General features: G+C 40.5%; 1 protein-coding gene across 2 annotated transcripts in view; it reads right to left on the bottom strand.

Moving 5' to 3' along the window:
• The window catches only part of CYB5R4 (cytochrome b5 reductase 4), a 67,022-nt gene extending 53,170 nt beyond the window's left edge, over window positions 1-13,852 (bottom strand). For both annotated transcript variants that reach the window (XM_006200326.3, XM_072965554.1), the window contains exons 1-2: window positions 13,643-13,852; window positions 9,356-9,509 (exon numbers count right to left, since the gene is read on the bottom strand). In XM_006200326.3, the coding sequence (XP_006200388.1) occupies window positions 9,356-9,509; window positions 13,643-13,717 (229 nt within the window). In that variant the 5' untranslated portion in view covers window positions 13,718-13,852. The remainder of the gene's footprint in view (window positions 1-9,355; window positions 9,510-13,642) is intronic.
• Between the last annotated feature and the right edge of the window lie 303 nt (window positions 13,853-14,155).

The following is a 14,155-nucleotide window of genomic DNA, read 5'->3' as shown; positions in this document are numbered from 1 at the left end:
TAAAAATGAGAAGCAAAAGTCTACATGTCAAAATATTAAGATCTACCTCCTACCACCTATCACAGCAGAACACCTATTTGCAGGTGACTGGAGGATTCTAGCCCAAAAGAAAAGACTAACATTAGTAGGTTAGGGTGCCCTGGCACTGCCCCCAGTCAGTTCATTAAAAAAAGTTCTGCCTCTACACATGAAACTTCCATTTAGCTTTCTGGTCCATCACTCTCACCATGAAGGGACAGAACATTTGGAGAAAGCCACTAAAAATTAAATTAATGTCTTAAGCATTTATTACATTGTCAAGGTCTGATGCACAGTTTTTAAGAGCTTAAAAAAAAAAGAGAGTAGAAATGAGACCAACACTACTTCAGTGAAATTAGAACCAGGAAAAAAAACTGTTCTGAAGACAACTCAGAGCTTCAGATTGCTCCAAACAACTTCAATAATGGTCGCTACAATTTACAAAAGAACTAAAAGCATCTGGTCTGAATGCCTCAGTTTGCCCAGGAAAATTTAAACGGAATGTGATAAAGGGCTTCTAAGCATTTCAGAAGGTCAACTGGCCATAATTATCAAGGTCATCTTATGTGACATTATTAGTATCAGGAAAAACAGCAGTAACATTTACCTAAAAGGAAATTGACCGGTAAAAGCATTAAAAATTAACCGACAGTCTGAGTAGTCAGTTATACTCTGAATATTTTGAAAAAAAAACCTACAAACTTCCCCTGGAAAGAATAATGATCAAACATCATTAGCAACAGCCACATTTACTATTCTTAAACTAGATTTACAACTTATATCAATATTAAACAAGGCATTCTATCTCTAAAAGATCAGTCTTCCTACCTTTCCCCACCTCTTTCTTATTCTATGGGATCATTTCCCTCCGTCCGCCTGTGCCTTAGGTCTACCAATGACAGCTACCAGCACTCACTGCCTTGCAATTAGTAACCTGAGGGTAGGGGAGGGAGGCTAAACATGTCCTTACGCTTTGGGTTATTTCCTATTTTCCAAAACTTTCCAAGCCAGCTGCAAAGATCGATTAAGGTGTAATGATGAACTTAAAAAGTAGAACCCATTGCAAGATTTATAGCATATGGAGAAAGACAGAAATATAAAAAGTATCTCCAAAATGTTATAGATGGTCTAACATCAAATGCTAAGGAAGAAAGCCCAGGGGAAGAAGCAAAGTCCAAGAGGTCAGGATAAATGAAGAGAGTGAAAGGAAGAAACTGTTGGAAGAAAGGAAGGAAAGAACTGAGGATGTTAAGCAATGTAAGATAAGCGACTACCCGAGATCACAGAGGCGGCTAGGGAGGATTGATAAGAGCACACGAAGGGTCAAGTCTTAGAAAAAAGTGTGTCTTACAAAGAATGATGCCTATGAAAGGACTATGCCTTTCCAATATAAGAGAGAGAGAAGAAGGTATACAGATATCACTAACTTTAAGTTCCTTATATTCACAGTGAACACATACGTATGTGCACTTGGTCTGTCTCTCTCTCATAAAATCACCACATCCAGCCTCCACACATGCTTTTTCCAGAACCTGTAAAACTGTTCCCCTTCCTCTGTGCCTGGTTAAGGGCCATTTAAGATTCCATCTCTGCTCAATCTTCTGGAATCTTCACTCAGCACAGCAGACCTCTCCTTCACAATGCTTGTCGGACTTGATTAACACTTTGTGTTCCCCACCAGATTGTAAATTCCATAAGAGCAGGGGCCAGCTCTGTTTTAAACTTCCATATTACTCTCCAGAACCTGGTACAGTGAATGACACATAGTAGACTCCGAGAAATATTGATTACATGAGTGAAGCAATACAGAGAAAAAGAAAAAACATAGAGTCTCTGTTTTCTATGAATGACAATTACAACAAAGTCACAAAAAAAGCAAAAGCTATGTCTCATTAAGTTACTAAAAATAAAAACTGTCTCAGAAGGATATCCTATATGATTGTTAATTAGCCATGTTAATTATCACAAGAGAAGAGCTACAAGTAACAGGCACTTCATCGTAATTTCTTAATGAAGTTGCATATGGTACTCAAAGTGAGTTACACACAAATGCTAAGCCAGGAGTTGTATATGGTAAAACAGGAGGCATTATAGTGTAGTTTAAGCATAACAGCTTACCCTAGATCAGGTATCCAGAGATTTTTACTCCCTGACAGGCAGGGTCAATACCCCTACTCAGCCCTGAAGCAGCTGCAGAAGATGGACTGTTGAACTTCTGTCTCCCATAAGATTGTGGGAATAAAATCTCTGAAGGGAATGAGACAGGAGGGAAGGGGGCAGGGTACAAGCATTACAAGAATGCCACAGCTCTTGAGGATATGATATAAACTGGTTAGAACCAACTTGGCCCAAGATGGCTAAAGATTTGACTTCCAGTAGACCTTGAGCCTCATTATACACTCACTGGAATACATCAGCTTGCTAAATGACACACCCACAGGTGCCATGACAGTTCCCAGGCTGACCATAAAAGGCAAAAAAGTAAGCTGGGCCAAATTCCTGGAAATCCCCACTCCTTCCCCAAATAGCTGGAATAAGCCTCCCTCTTGTTAGCATATGCAGTTACCCAGCCGATAAAAACTAAGCCCCCCACACACATCAGGGCCACCCCCTTGCCTCCTGAGACAGCAGCACTCTGTCTATGGAGTATGTATTTCCCTGAATAAATCTACTTTCACTTAAAAAAAACCCCAGCATATTAGCTTAGAATCAAGTTGCCTAGGTTAGAACAGTGGCTCCATTCTCATCAGCTATGGCTTTAGCAAGTTGGTCTCCTCTCTGCAGTAGGCATTTTCCCTACCCAGGATCCACTCCTCTTCCAGCAACAGCATCACTTTTTCATCAAGGAGGCACATCTTTCCCGATTTTTCAGTCTGGTCCCTCTCTAGGCTACGGGATGAAACTGTGGCATAGGTTTAATTGATTAAGTATACATTTTCCCCTAAATAGAACTACTGTTCCAGTAATGAGAATATGATTAAAACTGTGCCAATCAGAGCCAATTCCAAGACTTTTATTTTAGCAACCAAGTAAAAGGAATAGAACTTGAAAATAACTGGGGTTAGAGCTGACAAGGTCATCTTGCTGCTATGAAGAGTGAGTCCTACAATGCAGCAATCCCAGAAGGGAAACTAAAAGACAGTGTGAAGGCAGATCCTGGGGACACTAGCTGAGCCCCTGTACCACTCCTCACCTCAAGTCAGCTCTATCTGTTACTTTTTAGTTGATCTTTGCTTTCTGCTTAAATCAGGCTAGGCTGAAATTTCTGTCACTTACATCCATGAGTCCCTAGTAATTATACTTCCTCAGTTTCAGTGTCCTAATTTGGAAAGTGAGGATTCTCTAAGCTTCAGTGCCCTCATTCATGAAGCAGAATACTGACCTCAGGTTTGTTGTGAAAATTAAACACTTAGCACATAGCACAGATCTGACAGATCACCAACCTGCTAAGAGATTTAAAAATAGAAAACACTTCTTATAAAGAATATTGAGCTATACACATGATTTTAATTAAAAAACTGAGACTTATGTGACTGGATTATAAGTTCAAGTGAGCAAAAACCTCTGGCAAAAAGAAAATGGCAATAGCTAAAACATAAGTTGGGATAAAAATCCCAACACTGAGTTTGCTGTCACTCGGTAATCCAGACATTAACTAAGCCTACAATGAGAGTTATTGCAAATCATGTCCATAAAGATACTGATGCCAATGCGAAAGGAAAGAAATTCAAACAGTCAACCCCCCACCAGTAACAAGAGTAGAAATCAATGAAATAGAAAAGAGACAAGCAAACGGAGAAAATCAAAACCAAAAGTTAATAAAACTGATAAACCTCTAGTAAGATTGATCAAGCAAAAAAAAGAAACCATAAATTATCAATAAAGAATAAAAGAAGGTATATCACTTTATGAAGTATATCACTTTAATGAAGACATTAAAGAGACAATAAGGGAATATGGTGAACAACTTTATGGTCAATAACAGAGATGAAATTAACTTAGGTTATGTTTTGTTTTTCAGTGAACGTGTCATTTCTGACACAAGAAAGAGAGAAAACATGAATAGCCCTATAAATTTTTTTAAAACTGAATTTGTAATCAAAAACTTCCTTACAAAGAAATTTTCTAAATGTTGGTTGAAGTCTGTAAACCACTGTGTCAATCAAACAAAACACTTGAGGGTTAGATGAGGTCCCAGGAACACCAGTGTTTTTCCCCTCTATTGGATTTTTAGTGAATGGAAGGGAGGTACACAGAGAGGAAGAGTCAAAGAAAAGAAAGAGACTGAATGACAATTAAGGAGATAATGACAGATAAAAGTAAAAGAAAGCAAAACGTCTGGGATGTCAGTAGGACAGAACTAATAAAATCAACAAAGACTAGATTACATGCATTAATGATGTACACTGGGCAACCTGAGAACCTATGGGGTGGATCAAAAATGGATGAACTAAGGGGAAAAGATCTGTAAAAAAATGTTGGTTTGTATTTTCTAAACAAGCAAGAGATAGCAGAAAAGAGTTGTTCATAAATCTGCAAACTGTCAAGACGGAGAACAGTCTACAAAGCACGACAATCCACAGAACAGCTGAGCTAACTGTAATGACACAATATTGTTTAGAGGCACTTTATATTACTGGATGACATCTTGTATTACATATTAAAACATTAGTTCCAAACCTGAAAACCTGCTCCTAGAAGAAAATTTTCAGATAGAAAGTTTCTCAGTTGCGGTTTCTCAAAACACAATTGAAGCAGGGAGCTAAGGAAGCCTGGAGAAAAGAACTTACTGTTGGAAAAGTCAGCTCTATTCTTAGTGGGTCTGACTCTAACCTAAAAAGCATAAAACTTACTTTACTTTATTATTACTGCAGTATAAATAAAAGCCTGGAGAAGTACAGTCAATTCTCATTACTCTGGGCAGTTGAGTTCCATAAATTGACTTCGAACACTGAATTAGCCAACACTGATCCACTGCTTCTAAGGAGAAACACAAGGCGAGGTTCCGGCCAGCCTCTGGTGGCATTTCTGTCAACCAACCAAAACATGACCTGTTTAATGTGTGTTTCTGTTTAAAGACGTCTTATTCAATACACACTGCAGACTCATGAACACTGAATTCACAGCGAACAGCACTAATAACAGTGAAAGTACTATGAGCACTGACTCGGGGGTTACAAGTTAATTTTAGTGAGTAGGCAAATTTGCAGATTTAGAACAGAATAATGAGGATCGGTATACGTACAAAAAATCACACTATGAATAATTTTTTTAAAGGTGTACTGTAAATGAACCTAGGAATCTAGAAAACTGTAATGGGAAAAATATCGTTTCTTGGAATCAATTTGCCAAGATTTTTTAGTTATGAAACATTAAAAATACAAACCCATGAAAAGTCACTTTTACAATGGTCTTAAGCAGGCGTCTTCAATTTACTAGCATATGACAATCAGCTTTAGGAGAAATCAAAGTATGCTCATTTCTAAGTTATAAATGAAATCCGTTAAATCCCATTTGGGGAACTTAATTCACTAAATTTTTAACAGCAGACGGCCAGTATATTGACTGTAATCAACTTTTTAGAAATACCATTTACTCAAATGGACTGTTATTGAGTATCAGGCCACACTTCCCGCACCCTAAGATTAAAATGCTGCCAAAAGATGATTTCATGACTTAATACATCACTACCCACATTGATTATACACTACTGTAAAACAAAGTCTGATCTAGGCTCAACAGAGCTCTCACAGGTGAGTGATTTAGATGTTTACTCAAACACCTAAATGTCATGTTCAAAGCTTCACATATTTGTAAATCACCTTTCATTATTGCAGGGGGTGAGGGTAGAGAAATAGCAATAAAGGAGAAGACTACAACTGCATGAATTAACGATACATTCAACTAAATTTTTGAAAAAGCAATCTCTCTCCCATCAATTCCCTTAACGTTCCAACCAACTCCTATTGCATTACAGTAATTACATGCTTTACGGAGAAAGGTGAGAATTAAGTGCACAAATTAGAAACTCTATATACCTGCCTTAGAGATCATTCTAGGCCAGTGCCCATGTTTTACAGGCGGCTGCCAGCCGGTAGTGCTCCTTCTACACCACCATTTTTAGGAACGTGACCAGACTCAGCATAGCTTAACATGAGACAGACAGAACTGCTGCTATGTACTCAAAAAAAACAAAAACAAAAACAAAAACAAAAACAAACTCAAAATATTAGCTATAAAAACCCATACCAAAATGAATATTTTATAAAGAGACTGTGTCACTCTTGGCTCAATCAAGCCAAAATCTGAACTAATTTAAAAACAGGGCAATTGTTAGAAAGTGAAGAATTCAATATTTTAAAGAAAGAGAAAAAAATTACACCGTGATACCATACTTCCTTGTGGTACAGCTTTGATTAAAACTTGGGTCCAAACATTAATTAGCGCTGACCTTTGAAGCTAATTTGGCGTACATTCCCTTTAAGAAGATATCATTAGTATTTTAAGCTAGAACAGCTAAGAAAAAGACAATTACATGTAGCCTGTGCTTTCTTCTACTTTTATATAGGATTGTGTTAGAAATTACCAGTAATCTGTCTCACGTTCATCCTACTTTGTTGCCTTTGTCAACATCCTGGTTCACCTATTGCTCCTGCACTTCCGTAAGAGCTAAAAGCTTTTCTAGACCCATCTCGATCCAGTACACCCACCACAGACTGATCTTTCCACAGCCTTCTCTGACCACCTGTCCCCACATTCGAACACCTCCAATTGTTCACACTGCCATCAAAACTAAGAACACATTTCTTGGCTTGGCTTTCAAAGTCCTCTGCCATCTGCCCGAACATGCCTTCTTTCTTATAATTCTCCAGCAAGTAACCTAAACTCCAGAACATCTCCAGCTTTTCTGTCTCGACCCTTGTTGAGGAATGTCCCTTCCCTTGCATGCACTTCCTCCTCACTTCCTGTTGAAGTCCTATCCACCACTTCAAAGCTTATCTCTATCACAGAAGTGTCTCTGATTTTCCCAACCCACGTCTCCCACCCTGAAATACGACATCACTTTCTTTACAGCCCCTATAGACAGCCAGGCTTGTCTAAGAGTCATTCACCCTCTCTTGCCAGAGTGGAGGGTCTAAGGGCAGAACCTAAATCAAGTGTTTCTTTATTAAAATTTAAAACCAAACTCTTTCAAAAGGAGGAAAAAGGACACATCTTACTTTGCAATCAGGGGAAAAGCCTTGTTATTAATAGGGTAGAACATATTCTCCAACAGAAACTTTAAAACAATTTATCCTTGAATCAGCAATCTTACCGGAAGAGTGCCATCGATACAAATCTTTATGGGAGGTATGGAACTGGGAACAATGTGTATTACTTTTCAAACAGAGCAAATCAGCCCCTTATCTCCATCAATACATCAAATGAGTAATAAAGTATGACTGTATTACAGCAATGCCTCATTTATCTAATAGCACTAGGATGTGAAGGGTTCACATGAAAGAGTTTTCTGGAAAAGTGGCTTCCTACTGCAGAAACAGCGCAGACACGCCTGTCACATGGACCAGCTGAGAGACATCCCAGGGAAACTGTCCTCCAATTCACCCAGGCCAGCAGGAAACCCCTGGGCAGAGTGGGAAGGTCATTTTGTACCAGTTACTTGCACCTGGTAGACAGGTATGCAGCATGGAGAGAAGGCAAGGGGGCTATTAAAAACCCTGCAAAATGGCAAAAGGAGCTTTTTGCACCTCGCAGAATCCTTATTCCAAGTTACTGATACTATCCACAGCTATATTTCCCTGAGAAATTTTGAAAAGTTGAACAGCTATTCTTCTGTCTCGGAACAAGCTATATCATCACCTGCTGGAAGATTCCATATCCTCTGCCACTGAAAAAAGAAATTCACACTCTGATTGTATCTGTTATAGATTGAATTGTGTCCCCCCAAACTTCATACGTTGAAGTTGTAACCACCAATACTTCAGAACGTGACCTTATGTGGATACAGGGTCAATGCGGATGTAATTAGATGAGGTCGTTCAAGTAGGGCAGGCCCTTAATCCAATATGAATGGTGTCCTTATAAAAACAGCCAATTTGGACACAGACAAGCATACAGGGAAAACGCCATATGAAGATGAAGTCAGAGATCAAGCTGATGCTTCTACAAGCCAAGCAACTTCAAAGGTTGCCAGCAAACCACCAGAAGAGAGGCGCGAGGCATGGAACAGATTCTTCTTCGAGTCCACAGAAGGCGCCCTAATCTCAAACTTTGGCCTCCAGAACTGTGAGAGAATAAATTTCAGCTGTGTAAGCCGCCCTGTTTGTGGTACTTTGTCTGGGCATCCCTGGCAAACTAACAGCACTGCTGGTCTCTTTCATTCGCCATATCGCTGGGTCTGCTGTGACAACCACACACCTCCTCAAGGAACCAAGTTTCATCAAAATGGTAGGTGCTGCATTCGTTCAACAAACACTTATCGATGACCTCTACGTGCCGGGCACTGAGGTGACTGACATGGTCCCTCCCTGCCCTCATACAGGTGACAGTGTCATCAGGATATCTGACAACAAACGAAAATGATATAATAATAAAGTTACAATTGTGATAATAGCCATAGATGACACACTTCCTTTCTTTTTTAAGCAGAGGACAGTGGAGGTACTGAATCCTGTCTGGGTGACTCAAGGACATTGCTATGGAGGCCCAGCATACAGCTGCAAGTGCCTTATAGTTTTTGCTCCCCTCCCAGGTGCCAGGTTGTAGGACACCAGGAGATCTACTTTCCCCAACCACCATTCCATTTCTCCCTATTTCTCTGCTCACTCTTTCCAGTCTATCCATTTCTAGTTTGGGGCTTCTAATTTGCTGTGGACTAGAAAAATCAGGTAACTAATATTGCTAAGAAACATGAGTTAAGAAATAAAAATTGCTGCAAGGGAGAACTAAAGATTTGGCTTTAATGTGGCCTTTCTGACTTTAGATTCTCAGAGATACTTTTCCCTACTGAATCCTGTTACACAGCACAAAGGTGGAACATTATTCCATATAAACTATGTGTTATCGAATAATTTTATTACTTTGGTATTAATAAGCCTGGCAAACACTTGTTTTCTTTCAAAAGGGGAAACACTAGGGGGATACTATGTGAACAGTGACTTAGGGAAGAAATACTGTCCAAATTCAGAATTAAGAGAATTTATTACTCATTGGAAGGCATATTTTTGTTATCTAATTGCAAATCGTATCACCAAGTAACAGGGCCAAGGGGTTATACAGCATTACAGCTGGAAAGCCCAGCCAAAATGTCCTACAGTACATAACAAATGCCACCTACCTCTTATGCATATCCAACAATCATCTTTTTTATTGTGTTTTTTAAGTTCTTCTTCAGTTACTTCAATTAATCTGCCTTTTAATCCCGTTAGGTCTTTTCCACTTTTGGTCAGTCGAATCCAATCCATGAGACTTCTGCCCTGCTTCAGAGGGACCTCAAAAAGGAAAAGGGAAGAACTCAATGTGGCTTCTTCAAACTAGCTGCTTTCCCTCCCCCTCCTGCTGTTGGTCTTCAGGCCACTTCATTACTCTGATTCCCACTCAAAAAGATAAGAAAACTCAAATTCCATAATTGTAAAATCTTCTTACAGCTTTAGGAGGTTGTATTAGAATTATAAATGGAACACTATATAAAATACCTGGGCTACGAGGCAGGGCTTAGAAATTCTGTCACACACAATGCTGTAAATCAACAATACCTCAATAAAATAAGAGAGAGAGGAAAGAAAGAAAGGAAAGAAAGAAAGAAAGAAAGAAAGAAAGAAAGAAAGAAAGAAAGAAAGAAAGAAAGAAAGAAAGAAAGAAAGAAAGAAAGAAAGAAAGAAAGAAAGAAAGAAAGAAAGAAAGAAAGAAAGAAAGAAAGAAAGGAAGGAAAGAAAGACAGAGAGAGAGAGAGAGAAAGGGAGAGAGAGAGAAAGGAAGGAAGGAAGGACATTCAATTGCCTCCAAAATAACCAAGTTAACAGGTCCGAGTGCCCTTCCAATTTCACATTCCTTCTTATCAATCCACACATCCCATTCTTACCATCACTAAAAGTCTCTAGGTCTCTTGGTCTTCATAAATGAAATAAAGTGTGAGAACATACATGATCTCTCCCATCCCAAACCAAAATCACTTTACTTTCACCATTCCGTAACTGCAGCGTAGTTAAAAGTAATCTTTTGGAAATGCAAATCTAACCAAGGGTCCTCCCTCCTTCAGTGGTTCCCCATATTCCTTATAATAATGTCTCTAAATTCCCTAGAGTGGTTTACCAGGCCCTTCATAATCTGGTCAGAGTTTACTTCACTAGCTCCATGTTTTAACTTTTGCCCCTTCCCATCATATGCCTTAGGTAAATGGAAACGGATTCCTTGATTGCTATGAAAATTCTGTCCCTCTGTCTGCAAAGACTCCCCCGTCCCCCACCTCCACAGACATTACTTCCTCCAGAAGCTTCCTTGTGGTCTTAACAGGCTGTTACAGTACTCACAGCATTTACAACTGCCTCTTTACTAGTCTGTGAAGCCTACTGGACTAAACTCCTTGAAAACAGATGTTGGGGTCCAGGGCAGGCCATGCAAGAGCAACACTCTGACCATCCTCTGTCTCCCTGAAAGCAGGAAATAATCTTCCATTGGACGGTCTCCTCCCTGTACTAGGAAGCAGAAAGACATCCTTTTCACCAGAGATAGGAAATTCAGGGCCAAGAAGCCTGTATAAACAAACCTTGTTACTTCTTTCCTCATTTACTACCCAAACCCAAACTTTGCTTGATTTCCTTACTAATTAAAGACCCAAGCCTACATTTCTTTGTCCCATCAATTCCTCTAAAATTTATTGTTTGTCTAAAAAGTATAAAAGCTGCCTGCTTCGGCCACTTCTTAGGTCTCATTTCCATGAGACCTCTGTGTACGCAAATTAATTTTCTTTTTCTCCTGCTAATCAGTCTTGTGTCAATTTTATTATTATCCTAGCCACAAGAATTCAAGAGGGATGAATAAAAGTGGAAACTTCCCCCTCCCCAACAGAGACCACATCTCTAGCATATGGTAGATTCTCAATAAGTATTTACTAGCATTCATAGAAATAATAATAGCTATGAAGTCTTGAATGCACACTCTGCACCAGGCACTGTGCTAAGGGCTCTTTTACACAACAATCCATGAGGTCTGAATAAAAGCGTAAGGGCTAATAACACTGAGTAAGTGCTTACCATATGCCAAGACTGTGCTGAGAGAAATATCTCATTCAATCCTATAAAATGGGTACTATAATTCCCATTTACTCCCGAAGTAACAGAGACTCAAAGAGGTTAAATGGTGGAGGTGGAAAAAGAATGGGTCTTTGCCAAATCAAAAGTCTACTCTTCCAACAATTATGATATACAACCTCCCCCAACTAAGTTCTATTTTCTCACCCTCTACCATTTCATACAATCCTAAGACAAGTTCTAACACGTTTAAGATTAGCTTATTCTGCAATAAGCAGGACCCCACAGGACCCTCCCTGTTCTTGTTTGTAGAAAAAGTTTTAGTCTCCTAGGTCTTCCCCAAGTTTCAAAGAGCAGATTCAAACAGTTAATGATTAAAGAAGTGGGAAAAGGCAGTGGGACTCCTAGTCCCTCCTGAAGGGATATAGATAACAACTTGATACATATCCTTGGGTTCTACAGAAATGAAGGCTCTCATGGGATAGAAACCGCTAAAACCACAAGCATGTATAGACCCCAGACTGGTTGGAACCAGAAGGCTGATAATTGAGATTTCTAAAATATCCTCATGTTACCTCACCACCAATCAGAAGAATGTCCATAAGCTGATCACTCATCCTGTGACCCTCACCCCTAATGTTGCCTTTAAAAACATCAGGAGTTGCCTGAAAAACATCAGGAGTTCAGGTCTTTTGAGCATTAACTGCCTGTTCACCTTGCCTGGTGCCCAGTAATAAACACTGTACCTTCCTTCCCCACTACCCACTGTCAGTAGGTTGGCTTTACTGTGAGTCAGGCAAGTGAATCTGAGTTTGGTTTGGAAACAAGCGGGAAAAAGTCTAAATTTTCTCTTGATTTGCAAAATAATCTTATTTTGTTCTCTTTTTGGACTCAAAGACTCACCTTTGCCATCACTACCTGTGGACCTTTTGTCTTTGCCTTTAAGTTTACTCCTTTAAATGATACTGAGGACATGGTTGGTAGTTTTAATGGAGAAGGGCAGCAACTCTCATATTCTTATTCAGAAATTCTTTCTGTAGAAAGGCTATACTATTTCAGCCAGCACTTAGTTTAACGAGAGAAACAGGTCAAATGCCAAAGAGGAGAGGACACACAATTAGATGGCCGAATAATATACGGAGCAACAAATGAAATGTCATAGAGTCACATCACATGAAGTCTATAGCATCCAGTGCAGCATTTCTCAACCAGTTTCCTTTTCTGTGAAATGGAGATAACAAAAGCACCCACTTCATAGGATCATGGGAAAGATTAAACAAATTAATACATGTAAAGCACTCAGGCTGTCAGTAAGCAATGAATACATCTCAGCTATATTATCATCACAGTTGGGGTTATAGACTTCTGAAAAGTTAACAAAAGCTACAGATCCCTGAATCTATAATTCTGATCTAGGGTCAAACTCCAGGTCCATGTGGAGAAAATAAAGAAAGTTGGTTAAAGTCCCAAATGATGTTAATAATGCTAAGACTCAAGAGTCCAGAAATTAAAAAGGGTGGCCCAAGTAGGTGGAAGTCTTGAAAACAAAACATAAAGATGTGGTTATTGAATGAGGAACTAACAAACAGGCGCAAGCAACATTCATGCTGCAATAAACACAGGAGTCAATTTTATTAAATTCTGTAAATACAAAACACATTTGTACTTCACCTGTTGGTAACAGTAACTATGTTCAACAAAAACTTGAAGAGTATTTTATAACAGCTTCAAAGTCAGCAAGTGATACCAGTAGAAAAGGCAGTGATAAAACAACCAGGTACCAGAGGAAGAGAGAAGGGGAGTGTGATTTGGAGAAGTGTCCGTAAACCTAACCGCGGGTTTGCAGACATTTGTTCTCGCTTCTCCAAACTTCCCTAGCTCCCGGAGTCCCCACCCTTGGCGGGATGATCACTGCTCACTGTCGCTACAGCCCAATCTTTCCCTTTTTCTAGGGAACCCACATCGCTCAGAACTCCTTCGTCAAGTGAAGAACGAAAGAACGGAGGATACGTTGAGGGAAGGAAGCCAACAATGAGTGCCTACAATTTGGGAAGCACAGTGCCCGGCCCTAACATACATCTTAATTTAATTAGCAAGGAAAGACTTGGAAGAAGGGAACTGACATAACAGGATCAAGGGATGGGAAAGAGAAGGGGCCAGTAGGTAAGAGGGAGGGAGGTTAGAAGAGTTCGAGGACTGGACACTGCTGGGATCTGAAAGGGATCGCCAGCAAGGGCAGGAGGGAACGAAGGCTAGAGAAGGGGACAGCAGGTGGGAGAGGGGACGGAAGAAGAGAACAACGGACTGTGCCGGAGCACGAAACGCCGGCAGCAGGAGAGAGCTGCTGCGTGAAACCAATAGTGTCACCCGCTTACCTTGCTACGCCCCCCGGAGGCGACGCGCTGCTGCGAGCTGAGGCCCGGGAAAGACTGGGAAGGGACGTTCAGCATCCTGAACCCTTGACCCGGGCCCTGCCCAGGGTCCGCCGCGGGACGGGTTAGTTCTGCTCGGCTCCTTTGAGGTAACACCTCCCGCTCCGGCTCCGAGGCCGGGCAGAGGCCAAGCCCCCGACCCACTTCCGGGGTCGCCCAGGGTGAGGCGCGTCATGACGCAGCACGTCGAGCCGCTGGGGGCGGAGCCAACGTAGAGCCGGCAGGAGTGGAACCGGGGCGAAGTACGCATGCTCCGTTAGTCCCGCACCGTGAATTTCAGCACCGCAGGGAGGTGACAGCTATTCCGTGGAAAGATTAAAGAATGAAGCTGTTCCTTAGCCTTGGTGCTGACTGAATCTGAGAATAAATTCTTACGGACGCCTGTTAACCCAGAACACAAGTGTCTGTCCGTTGTTAAAGCACTACCATCACACTACTTGAAATATGGAATAAACT

Source organism: Vicugna pacos, chromosome 8 (assembly GCF_048564905.1).
Source record: "Vicugna pacos chromosome 8, VicPac4, whole genome shotgun sequence".
NCBI lineage: Eukaryota > Metazoa > Chordata > Mammalia > Artiodactyla > Camelidae > Vicugna > Vicugna pacos.
Note: the sequence above shows the minus strand (reverse complement) of the source record. Positions and strands in the feature narration are given on the sequence as shown.